The following is a 12,428-nucleotide window of genomic DNA, read 5'->3' on the forward strand; positions in this document are numbered from 1 at the left end:
TCATGACCCTTCTCTCAACATTTTGCCTAGCTCCTGTGCGGTGCCAGGAGCTCTGCTGTGTGCTGGGCAGGAAGGCTGAAGTTCCAGGTCAAGAGTCCAGCTCCAAACCGCCAAGATCCAAGGCTGTGACTGCCCTGGGAGCCTCCCACCCAAAAGACCAGAAATTAAACTGCCCTGAGGGTTTCATTGTCAAAATCAGCCCAGCAGGGGTTACCCACACTTTGCTTCTACAGGGTGTGCAGAGGTGGTGGGAGTAGGCGGGGAGAGGGCCGCTCTATTCCAGTCCCTTGAGTTCCCACCGTCTGGTCACCTCTGGGCCAGTGGAGAGGAGCCAGGACCACAGAGAGGTCATTCCAGAGCATCCCACACAGCAGCTCTGTGTATCTTCCTGCATCTCCTTTTGCCAATTAGATGTGTTAAAAAAAAAAAAAACAACACAAACCCACACACCTAGTCAATAAAAATAAGCTAAAAGAAATTGCAGCCCTAGCCAATGTGGCTCAGTGGATAGAGCGTGGGCCTGCGGACTGAAGGTGCCGGGTTCCATTCCAGTCAAGGGCACATGCCTGGGTTGCAGGCTTGATCACCAGTAGGGGGCATGCAGAAGGCAGCCTATCAATGATTCCCTCTCATCTTTGATGTTTCTATCTCTCTCTTCCTTTCCCTTTCTCTCTGAAATCAATAAAAACATATTTAAAAAAAAAGAAAAGAAATTGCAGCCCTGGCTGGGTGGCTCAGTTGGCTGGAGCATTGTCCTGTACACCAAAAGATTTCAGGTTCAATTGCAGGTCAGGGCATATACTAAGGTCCAGGTTCGACCCTTGGTTGGGGCATGTATGGGAGGCAGCCAATCCATTGATGTTTCTCTCTCTCCCTACCCCCCTTCCTCTCTCTCTAAAAAGATCAGTGAATATGTCCTCTGGTGAGGATTAAAAAAAAAAAAAAAAAAAGCAATTGCAAACATCATAGTTAGAGGATCAACTCCTCCCATCCAGCCACACTTCTGGGCAGAAAGCTCTGTCTTCCCGTGGAAAGGAATGACCTGGCAGCAGACTGTACACATCAAGTACTGGGCTTGGTTAAGGGGTGTGGCATGACCCCAGCACACTGCCAGAGAGGAGGAAAAATTACCACATGCTTGTAAAATCCTGCTTCTTCAAGCCTGTTAACAAACAGCATCTTCTTTGTGGGACTAATTTTTCTGGTACCTTTTTTTGGGGGGTCATGGATTGTGACGTTAAATGGTTTCTTTTTTATAAATCCTCATCTGATGATATATTTTCTTTTTAAATTATTATTATTATTATTATTATTATTATTATTATTGAGTTTTAGAGAGAGAGGAAGGGAGAAAGAGAAACATCAGTGAGAGAGAAACATCTATCGGTTGCCTCCTGTATGTGCCTTGACTGGGGATTGAACCTGCAACCTTTTGGTGTCCAGGACGCCACTCCAACAACTTAGTCACCCGGCCAGGGCAACATGTTAAAAGAGTTTTTAAAAAATTGGTACATGGGCTGCGGCAGCGGCAGCCCCAGGAACCGTGTGGGCCTGCGCCGCGCTCTTCCTTTCTGATCCGTCATCTGTGGTGGAGTCGCCGCCAAGATGCAGATTTTCGTGAAAACCCTCACAGGGAAGACCATCACTCTGGAGGTTGAACCCTCGGATACGATAGAAAATGTAAAGGCCACGATCCAGGATAAGGAAGGAATTCCTCCTGACCAGCAAAGACTGATCTTTGCTGGCAAGCACCTGGAAGACGGACGTACTTTGTCTGACTACAACATTCAAGGTTCATCTTGTGTTGAGACTTCATGGTGGTGCTACGAAAAGGGAGAAGTCTTACTCCACTCCCAAGAAGAACAAGCATAAGAGAAAGAAGGTGAAGCTGGCTGTCCTGAAATACTACAACGTGGATGAAAATGGCAAAATCAGTCGCCTTCATCAGGAGCGCCCTTCAGATGAATGTGGTGCTGGAGTTTTTATGGCCAGCCACTCTGACAGACATTATTATGGCAATGTTGTCTGACCTATTGCTTCAACAGAAGACAAGTAATTGTATTTGGGTTAATAAAAGACATGAGCTAACATTTTTAAAAAAATTGGCCCATGGTACCAAAATTCAGACAAAGGATAACATTTAACTGGCACAAAAAAGGTAGTGATAATTCAATCTCCCTCCCCAGAGGCAGCCTCTATTATAAATTTGTTGCATCGTCTGTAACAGTCCAAGCCAATAGAAACATAATGGGAAGCACAAATATGAGTCACATACGTAATTCAAAAAGTTTTAGTAGCCACATTAAAAATTTAAAAGAAACATAAAACTTTATTATTTTACTTAATTTAATGTATTAAAAATTATTATTTCAACATATTCACATAAAAATTATTATGATACATTTTATATACTTTTTTTCTGGTACCAAGTCTTCAAAGCCCAATGTACATTTTACACTCACAGCACATCTCAACTTGGACTTGAAATGTACATTTCAAGCTCTGGATAGTCACATATGAGATTAGTGGCTACCATAGTGAACAGGGCAGGTCTATACATTTACAAGCATATGTATGCCCATATTTTTATAAATATACAAACAGGATATGAAACATTGTTTTACATCTTGCTTTCTCTATTTTACTTGGAGATAGATCTATATTAGTACCATAATGATATATATTTATTCAATTCCCTAATGCGGAACATTTAGGTTATTAGTTTTTGCAATGATGCAGAAAGTATGCATTGCATGAATTCCTAAAGCGGAAAGGCTGGAAAGTATGGACCTTATTCATTGAAAACTCATGTTCTCTTTTCTCAGTCTCATTTCCTCAAGCTGACTGAGCTATTGAAGAGCAGGGACCATGTCTTCTACCTCTCCACCCTTCTCCCAGCACCTCAAATAGGCTCCAGCCCCAGGTTGGCCTCTGACCCCAATATTCCACTTCTAGGGATTTCTCTTAAGGATATGATAAAAGTACACACCGATGTATGTATGTTTATTGGGTCATTTTTAATAACAACAAAACACGGAGCATAAGGTGGGTGTCCTTCAATATGGGAACAGGCAATGAGGGTGCAATACCTGTGTAATACCTGCAGCCTTTATTTTTAAAAAAAATATTTTTATTGATTTCAGAGAGGAAGGGAAAGGGAGAGAGATAGAAACATCAATGATGAGAAAGAATCATAGATGGGCTGCCTCCTGCACATCCCCCACTGGAGATTGAGCCCTCAACCTGGGCATGTGCCCTTGTCTGGAATCGAGCCCGGGACCTTTCAGTTCACAGGCTGGCGCTCTATCCACTGAGCCAAACCAGCCAGGGCAACGTGCAGCCTTTAAAGAGAACAGGCACCCGGCTGGCATGGCTCAGTGGTTGAGCATCGACCTATGAACCAGGAGGTCACCGTTTGATTCCCAGTCAGGGCACATGCCCGGGTTGTGGGCTTGATCCCCAGTACAGGAGGCAGCCAATCAATAGTTTTCTCTAATCATTGATGTTTCTATTTCTCTCCCCCTCTCCCTTCCCCTCTGAAGTCAATAAAAATGTATTTTTAAAAAAAAGAAAGAAAGAACAGGCACTGGAGGGTAGGGATGCCTGGCACCCTGCTGGGTCCAGTAAGTAATTGAATGATGACATGTGGAGCTCCTGGAAAATGGTATTTAGAAGAAAGGGTTCCTAAAATAAAAGAAGTTTGAAACTCACTGATGTAGATATTTATTGACATGAAAAGATGTTCACAATATTGGCTACAAAATATTATGCTAAATGTGATCCTATTAATAACAATATGCACAGAAAAGTGTCCTTTAAAGATATTCTCTGAGTGGTGAAATTAAAGGCGATTAAATGTTGCCCTAGTCAGTTTGGCTCAGTGGATAGAGCATCAGCCTGTGGACCAAAGGGTCCTGAGTTCGATTCCAGTCAAGGGCATGTACCTTGGTTGCAGGCTCCTCCCAGGCCTGGGGCCCTGCTCAGGGCTCCTGCAGGAGACAACCAATTGATGTGTTACTCTCACATCGATGTTTCTCTCTGTCTCTCCCCCTCTCTCTTCCATTCTCTCTAAAAATCAATGGAAAAATATCCTTGGGTGAGGATTAACAAAAACAAACAAACAAAAATAAATAAATAAAGCTGATTAAGTGTTTTTATCCTCAAAAATTTCTATTTTTTCCAAAGGACAGGTATGATTTTTATTTATTTTTTCTGGCTTTTTTTTTTTTTTTTCAGAGAGAAGAAGGGAGAGGAAGAGAGAGATAGAAACATCAATGATGAGAGAGAATCAATGATCGGCTGCCTCCTGTATGCCCGCTGCCAGAAATGAGCCTGCAACCTGGCATGTGACTTGACCCTAATCAAACAGGATTAAGCCCAACCAACTGAGCCACACCCATCAGGGCTCCTTTTCATTGCAAAGGGACTGTTAGTACTTGCTTATTGAAGAAAACTTGGAAAGTTCAGCAAGGTACTGGGGGGAAAAAGCCCACCCACAGAGCAATCACCCAAACACCCAGTGATAAGCCAGGATGGGTGAGGAGCAGGAGGGACATATGGCACATGGATGAAATCTCCAAAATGTAGCAAGGTTTCCTGAAGATGTGTGGAAAGGAATCCTCAGACAGGTGGCCCTACATCCACCTTTGCACAGGGACCATACACCCATTCTGGGCCAAGCACCGATCTGACCTGCATAGGGGAAAGTCCCCCAGGTTTTCTTCTGGATCTTGTGATTAGAGGAATATTTTTTTCTAGCTCAGGGGTGGGAATGGGCTCTCTAAGTAAGACACAAAACCCAGAAGCATAACAGGAAAAATTGATAAACTTGCCTACTTAAAGATTTAAAACTTCTTTTTTTTTCCCCAAATTTTTTAAAATATATTTTATTGATTTTTTTACAGAGAGGAAGAGAGAGGGATAGAGAGTTAGAAACATCGATGAGAGAGAAACATCGATCAGCTGCCTCTTGCACACCCCCTACTGGGGATGTGCCCGCAACCAAGGCACATGCCCTTGACCGGAATCGAACCTGGGACCCTTCAGTCCGAAGGCCGACGCTCTATCCACTGAGCCAAACCAGTTTTGGCAAGATTTAAAACTTCTCATATCTAAGACTCCCTAGACTATGTTAAAGGACAAATGTAGGATGTATTTGCAATATACTTAAAGATTTTGTTCAGAGATGAAGAGCCCCTAAAAGTCAACAAAAAACCCCACAAAATATAAGGCATACATGAGCAAAGCTCTGACTAGAAAATCTACAGGATTCAAATGGCCAGTGCACAAATGAAAGGAGAAATGCACACCAACCAGCAGGGAGTGACACTCTCTTCCCTGGGCTTCCAGAACACCGTACCGGCTTGGTTTTCCTCCTACATTTCAGCTGTTCTTCATGAGTTTCCCTTTTTTTAAAAAGAAAATGTTGCCCTGGCTGGTTTGGTTCAGTGGACAGAGCGTCAGCCTCCCGACTGAAGGGTCCCAGGTTCGATCCCGGTTAAGGGCGCATGCCTGGGTTGTGGGCCCGATCCCCAGTGTGGGGTGTGCAGGAGGCGGCCGATCAATGGTTCTCTCTCATCATTGATGTTTCTATCTCTCTCTCCCTTCCTTTCTGAAATTAATAAAAAAAATATTTTTTTTTAAAAAGAAAATATTGCCGAAACCGGTTTGGCTCTGTGGATAGAGCATCGGCCTGCGGACTGAAAGGTCCCAGGTTCGATTCCGGTCAAGGGCATGTACATTGGTTGCGGGCACATCCCCGGTAGGGGGCGTGCAGGAGGCAGCTGGTGGATGTTTCTCTCTCATCGATGTTTCTAGCTTTCTATCCCTCTCCCTTCCTCTCTGTAAAAAATCAATAAAATATATTTTTTAAAAAACTGCACAGAATTTATAAAAAAAAAAAAGAAAAGAAAATATTGCCTGGCCGGTGTGGCTCAGTAGTTGAACCAGGAGGTCACAGTTTGATTCTCAATCAGGACACATGGCGGGGTTTTGGACTTGATCCCCAGTAGGGGGTGTGCAAGAGGCAGCTGATTGATGTTTCTCTCTCATCACTGGTGTTTCTATCTCTCCCTCTCCCTTCCTCTCTCTGAACTCAATAAAAACATTTTAAAAATTATTTTTAATAAATAAGAATATATTATTGCCCTGTCAGTGTTTCTCAGTGGTTAGCATCGTCCATGCATCAAAGGGTCTCAGGTTTGATTCCTAGTCAAGGGCATGAACCTGAGTTGCAGGTTCAATCCCGGCTCTGGGCATGTGTGGTAGGCAACCAATCAATGTGTCTCTCATCAATGCTTTTCTCTCTCTCTCTCTCTCTCTCTCTCCCTCCCTTCCACTCTCTCTAAAGATAAATGGAAAAAATATTATTGGGTGATTAATAATATCCTATATAATAAAAGGGTAATATGCAAATAGACCGAACAGCAGAACAACTGAACAAAGCATAATATGCTAATGATATCCTAAGGCTGATCAACTGCTCGCTATGACGTGCACTGACCACTAGGGGCAGATGCTCTGACCAGGAGGTTAGCTTGCTGCTGGGGTCCAGTCCAATCGGGGACTGAGCGAGATAGGCTGACCCACCCTGGAGCCCTCCCGTGTTCCCTCCTCAGCCCGAAAGTGCACAGGTTGGGTCCCTCAGCCTGGCCTGTGCACTCTCGCAATCTGGGACCCCTTGGGGGATGTCGGAGAGCCCGTTTCAGCCTGATCCCCCAGGCCACTCCCCTTGGGAGGGTGCCAGATGCAGGGCTCATGGCTCCCAATTGGGACTGATTGGGCGCGAGACCACGGCAGGGACAGTGGGGCCAGGATGAGCAGGAACAATAGGTAGGAGCTGTAGGCAGCATTGGACTGTGGGTTTGTGGGTTTCTGCCCGATCCCTGCAGGCTACCCAGAAGGACTCCACCTGTGCCTGAATTCGTGTACCGGGCCCCTCTAGTATGTGTGTGTGTGTGTGTGTGTGTGTGTGTGTGTGTATATATATATTTATATATATATATATATATATATATATATATATATATATATATGTATAGTTGACATACAATATTATAATAGTTTCAGGTGTACAACATAGTAATTTGTCATTTATGTACCTTTAAAAATATATATTTTTATTGATTTCAGAGAAGAAGGGAGAGGGAGAGAGAGACAGAAACATCAATGATGAGAGAGAATCATTGATAGGCTGCCTCCTGCATGGCCCCTACTGGGGATCAGCCCGAAACCCGGGCATGTGCCCTGACTGGGAATCGAACTGTGACCTCCTTGTTCATAGGTCAAGGCTCAACCACTTAGCCATGCCGGCCTGGCGACATTTACGTACTTTATGATGTGAATACCACAATAAGTCTAGTAACCATCTGTTACCATACAAAGTTATTATATTTTTAGCTATTTTCCCTATACTGTACATTACATCCCTATGACTTATTTATTTTATAACTGGAAGTTTGTACCTCTTATTCTCCACCCCACCCACTCTCCTCTCTCCTCTTGCAACCATCATTTTGTTCTCTGTATCTATGAATCTGTTTCTGTTTTGTTTTGTTTATCCACTTGTTTTGTTTCTTAGATTCCAGATATAAATGAAATCATATGATATTTGTCTTTGATTTATTTCACTTAGCATAATACCCCTCTACATCCATCCATGTTGTCATAAATGGCTAGCTTTCGTTCTTTTTTATGTAATGTCTTAGCAGTATTCCATTGTATACATATACCACATCTCCTGCATCTCATAAGTTTCTTGCTAGTTCTTTCTTGAGCCCTTAACCTTGGAGAGCCCCGGGCACAGTCCTTGGTTCTCTTTTCTTCTTTGTCTACATCCACTCACTTGAAGCATCATCCAGCTCCAGGTCCTCACTCAGGCTGTCTGCCTGGAGGTCACAGCCTTCCTCTCTACCTACTCCTCATGTTAATCTAAGAGTTGTTGTTGTTTTTAATTGATTTCAGAGAGGAAGGGAGAGGGAGAGGGAGATAGAAACATCAATGATGAGGAAGAATCATTGATTGGCTGCCTCCTGCACACCTCACATTGGGGACTGAGCCTGCAACCCGGGCATGTGCGTGACTTCCTCGTTCATATCTCCATGCTCAACCAGTTGGGTAGTCTGAGTTTTTGATTGCTTGTTTGTTTTATTGATTTTAGAGCGAATGTGTGAAAGAGAGAAGGAGAGAGAGAGAAACATCGATAATGTGAGAGAGAAACATTGATTAGCTGCCTCTAGAATGCACCCTGATCAGGGATGGAACCTTCGAACTTTTGGTGTACTGGACAATGCTCCAACCAACTGAGCCACACCCCAGGGCGCTCTAAGAGGTGTTGTTGTTGTTGTTGTTTTTTAAAATATATTTTTATTGATTTTTTACAAAGAGGAAGAGAGAGGGATAGAGAGTTAGAAACATCGATGAGAGAGAAACATCGATCAGCTGCCTCTTGCACACCCCCTACTGGGGATGTGCCCGCAACCAAGGTACATGCCCTTGACCAGAATCAAACCTGGGACCCTTGAGTCCGCAGGCCGACGCTCTATCCACTGAGCCAAACTGGTTTCGGCTAAGAGGTTTTTTAAAATCCTGTAGTACATTCAATGTTTTAAGAACTTCATTTTTATGTGGTTGGTTCAGGAACAAGAGGTTTCAGGGATTCATGTGTATATGTATGCCTATGTATATACATGATGTTATTTTTGCAGGTACAAACACATTTATGCAAGTGACACACTGAGATGTTATCAGTGTTTATGGATGGTGGGATCACCATCAAATAGATTTAAAACTGGTGTTGCTATTATAAATGTGTAACAATAAGCTACATAGATTCTAGTTCATCCATAATTGGAACAATATACAACCATTAAAAAGCATGTTGGCAATACTTTACCGATATGGCAACATTCTAATCACTCGATGCCAGGTAAAATTGCAGGAGATGCCAGAGATGCAGTCTAATACAGTCTGATGGCAGTTTTATGCAATAAATTTTTTAAAAAGAAAACTGCATGTGCCTAGAGAAAAGACTGGAAGGAACTGTATAAAAATGTTACCTGCGCATCTCTCCAGGTATTGGGTGAAAAGTGAATTCTAGTTTCCTGTATTTTTCAGTTTCCGCCAAAAACGTGGATCATTTTTACCTCAATAAAACACAAAACACAATTGTTATTCTTTACAAGCAGCGAATCGCTGCCCACCCTGCTCAGTGGCCAGGCACGGCGCCCCCGTCCCCGGGTCACCGGGATCCCGAGCGCTGGCGGGTCCAGCAGGCCGCAGCGCCCTCCGGCGGTGCGTCCAGGGTGGCAGGGAGGAGGGTGGGCACGGAGGACGAGGAGGCGGTGCCGGGCGTCCCCGCGCTTCCCGCGAGATCCCCTCGCCTGCTCCGCCCCGCTCGCCGCGCTCCCCGCGCCTCGCCACTTCCTGCCTTCGGTGCCCGCGCCACCCGCCCTTGTCCGCGCTCGCCGCCTGCTGCCCGCCGCCCGGCGCCGCGCCCGCCGGCGCCCCCGAAGGTGTCCCCGGCCCGGCCGGGTTGCCACCCTGCCGGCTGCCCCGCGAGCCGCTTTGTCTCGGGCGGGGCGCGCGGGAGAGGCCGCCAGGTGCCCCCCGCCGCGGGCCCGGGCCCCCCGCCCCGGGGAGGTGGCGGTGGTGCCCGGCCCCGGGGCGGGGGGCGCGCCGGGATGGGCCCCAAGCGGCGGCAGCTGACGTTCCGGGAGAAGTCGCGGATCATTCAGGAGGTGGAGGAGAACCCGGACCTGCGCAAAGGCGAGATCGCGCGGCGCTTCAACATCCCGCCGTCCACGCTGAGCACCATCCTGAAGAACAAGCGCGCCATCCTGGCGTCGGAGCGCAAGTACGGTGTGGCCTCCACCTGCCGCAAGACCAACAAGCTGTCTCCTTACGACAAGCTCGAGGGGCTGCTCATCGCCTGGTTCCAACAGATCCGCGCTGCTGGTCTGCCCGTGAAGGGCATCATTCTCAAGGAGAAGGCTCTGCGGATAGCCGAGGAGCTGGGCATGGATGACTTTACTGCCTCCAACGGCTGGCTGGACCGCTTCCGCCGGCGCCACGGAGTCGTGTCCTGCAGCGGGGTGGCCCGCGCCCGCTCACGCAGCACTGCCCCCCGAGCCCCAGCGGCGCCCGCCAGCCCACCCGCGGTGCCCTCGGAGGGCAGCGGCGGGAGCACCACGGGTTGGCGCGCTCAGGAGGAGCAGCCACCGTCGGTGGCCGAGGGCTATGCCTCCCAGGACGTGTTCAGCGCCACGGAGACCAGTTTATGGTACGACTTTCTGCCCGATCAGGCCGCGGGGCTGTGCGGCAGCGATGGACGGGCTCGCAGAGCCACCCAACGCCTGAGTGTGTTGCTGTGCGCCAACGCCGACGGCAGCGAGAAGCTGCCCCCACTGGTGGCGGGCAAGTCGGCCAAGCCCCGTGCTGGCCAAGCTGGCCTGCCCTGCGACTACACCGCCAACTCCAAGGGTGGTGTTACCACCCAGGCCCTGGCCAAGTACCTGAAGGCCCTAGACACCCGCATGGCTGCAGAGTCTCGCCGAGTCCTGCTACTTGCTGGCCGCCTGGCTGCCCAGTCCGTGGATACCTCCGGCCTCCGGCATGTGCAGCTAGCCTTCTTCCCGCCCGGCACTGTGCAGCCCCTGGAGCGGGGAGTTGTCCAGCAGGTGAAGGGCCACTATCGCCAGGCTATGCTGCTCAAGGCCATGGCTGCGCTAGAGGGCCAAGATCGGTCAGGCCTGCAGCTGGGCCTCATGGAGGCCCTGCACTTCGTGGCTGCAGCTTGGCAGGCAGTGGAGCCTTCCGACATAGCTGCCTGCTTTCGTGAGGCTGGCTTCGGGGGTGGCCCAAATGCTACCATCACCACTGCCTTCAAGAGCGAGGGAGAGGAGGAGGAGGAAGAGGAGGAGGAAGAAGAGGAAGAGGAGGGAGAAGGGGAGGAGGAGGAGCTAGAGGAGGAGGAGGAGGAAGGGGAGGAGGAGGAGGAAGCAGGGGAAGGAGAGGAGTTGGGGGAGGAGGAGGAGGTGGAAGAGGAGGGTGATGTTGATGACAGTGAGGAAGAGGAAGAGGAGGAGGAGGAGGAGGAGGAGAGCTCCTCTGAAGGCTTGGAGGCAGAGGACTGGGCCCAGGGTGTAGTGGAGGCCGGTGGCAGCTTCGGAGGCTATGGTGCCCAGGAGGAGGCCCAGTACCCTACCCTCCATTTCCTGGAAGGTGAGGCAGACTCTGAGTCGGACAGTGAGGAAGAGGAGGACGATGATGACGACGACGATGATGAAGATGATGAAGATGAGGATGGTGATGAGGTGCCTGTGCCTAGCTTTGGGGAGGCCATGGCTTACTTCGCGATGGTAAAGAGGTACCTGACCTCCTTCCCCATTGATGATCGTGTGCAGAGCCACATCCTCCACTTGGAACACGATCTGGTCCATGTGACCAGGAAGAACCATGCCAGGCAGGCAGGAGTTCGGGGTCTTGGACATCAAAGCTGAGCCACTGGGCCTAGCCATGCCCTCAACCCAGATGTGGCAGCACCAGCCCGGGGCAAAGGACTCTTTGGGCAGCTGCTGTGCATGGAGCCAGAGTAGGGAGCCCCAGATGCTACCATCACTTTAGCGGATGTTCCCCAGGCCCTGTGAACAAGCCCAGTCACCTTGATAGGGCCCAGGGTTGGGGTCAGCCTCACTGCCTGCTTATTGCCTCTTTCTCAGAGTCCTATTTCCTCCCCATTTGCCCCTGAACTTGGGGGACCAGGTGGGGAGCTGTCCGGTGCTACCACACCATGCCATCTGTGGACTAGGCCACAGCAGCCACCAGGGATGGGCCCTGGAGGCTCCCGGCCAGACAGTGCCTCTCCCCTCTGCCGTCCACACCAGGTCTTTGGTGGGGGGGACCCCAAAGCCATTCTGGGAAGGGCTTCAGAGGAAGGTCCAGCCTAGGCCCCTATGAGGCTGGCAGCCCCCCATCCCTGCCCCCAGACCGCCTCAAGAAGCACAGTCTAACCACAGGCTCCTGAGCCTGCCTCTGCCTGCTTTCCCACCTCCCCACTCCCTTTCTCTGGCCCAGCCCATGCTACTTTGGCCCTTGGTTTTCTTAACAGATTGGAGGTTCCCAAGAGGCCCTCCAGAGGAGCGAAAATGGGCATTTCCCTTGTGGGCAGCTGCAGGCCCCATGCCTCTCCTTCCTCCTGGCAGGGTCCTATCTTGGGCAGGGGCCCTGGGTCTGGGCCCAGAGTCCAGTTGTCCAGCCGCTCCTTTCCCAGTTTGAATTCAATAAATCCGTCCACCCCCTTTTTGTGGGGTGAATGTTTTAACAGCCAAGGGTGCATCATCCTTCATGGTTTTTGGGCTTGCGTCTGTCTTGGGGACACATACTTTCCCAGTTTCCTTTGTTCCTTGCTCTGGTGGGACATGAAAGCAGGT

At 48.9% G+C, this 12,428-nt stretch overlaps 1 protein-coding gene and 1 pseudogene across 2 annotated transcripts; both read left to right on the top strand.

Moving 5' to 3' along the window:
• Positions 1–1,544: 1,544 nt before the first annotated feature.
• On the top strand, positions 1,545–2,088 carry LOC307107460 (ubiquitin-ribosomal protein eS31 fusion protein-like; annotated as a pseudogene). The gene has a single exon. The product of its transcript is annotated as a ubiquitin-ribosomal protein eS31 fusion protein-like (transcript).
• A 7,314-nt stretch (positions 2,089–9,402) lies between these two features.
• CENPB (centromere protein B) lies at positions 9,403–12,326 on the top strand. The gene has a single exon (XM_079783912.1). The coding sequence runs from the start codon at positions 9,681–9,683 to the stop codon at positions 11,496–11,498; it is 1,818 nt and encodes a 605-aa protein (XP_079640038.1). The 5' UTR covers positions 9,403–9,680; the 3' UTR covers positions 11,499–12,326.
• The last annotated feature ends 102 nt before the right edge of the window (positions 12,327–12,428 follow it).

This window comes from Cnephaeus nilssonii (assembly GCF_951640355.1).
Source record: "Cnephaeus nilssonii genome assembly, chromosome: 11".
Classification (NCBI taxonomy): domain Eukaryota; kingdom Metazoa; phylum Chordata; class Mammalia; order Chiroptera; family Vespertilionidae; genus Cnephaeus; species Cnephaeus nilssonii.

Coding starts and splice junctions, on each gene's coding strand:
- CENPB (XM_079783912.1), top strand. CDS start 9,681: ATGGGCCCCAAGCGGCGGCAGCTGACGTTCCGGGAGAAGTCGCGGATC.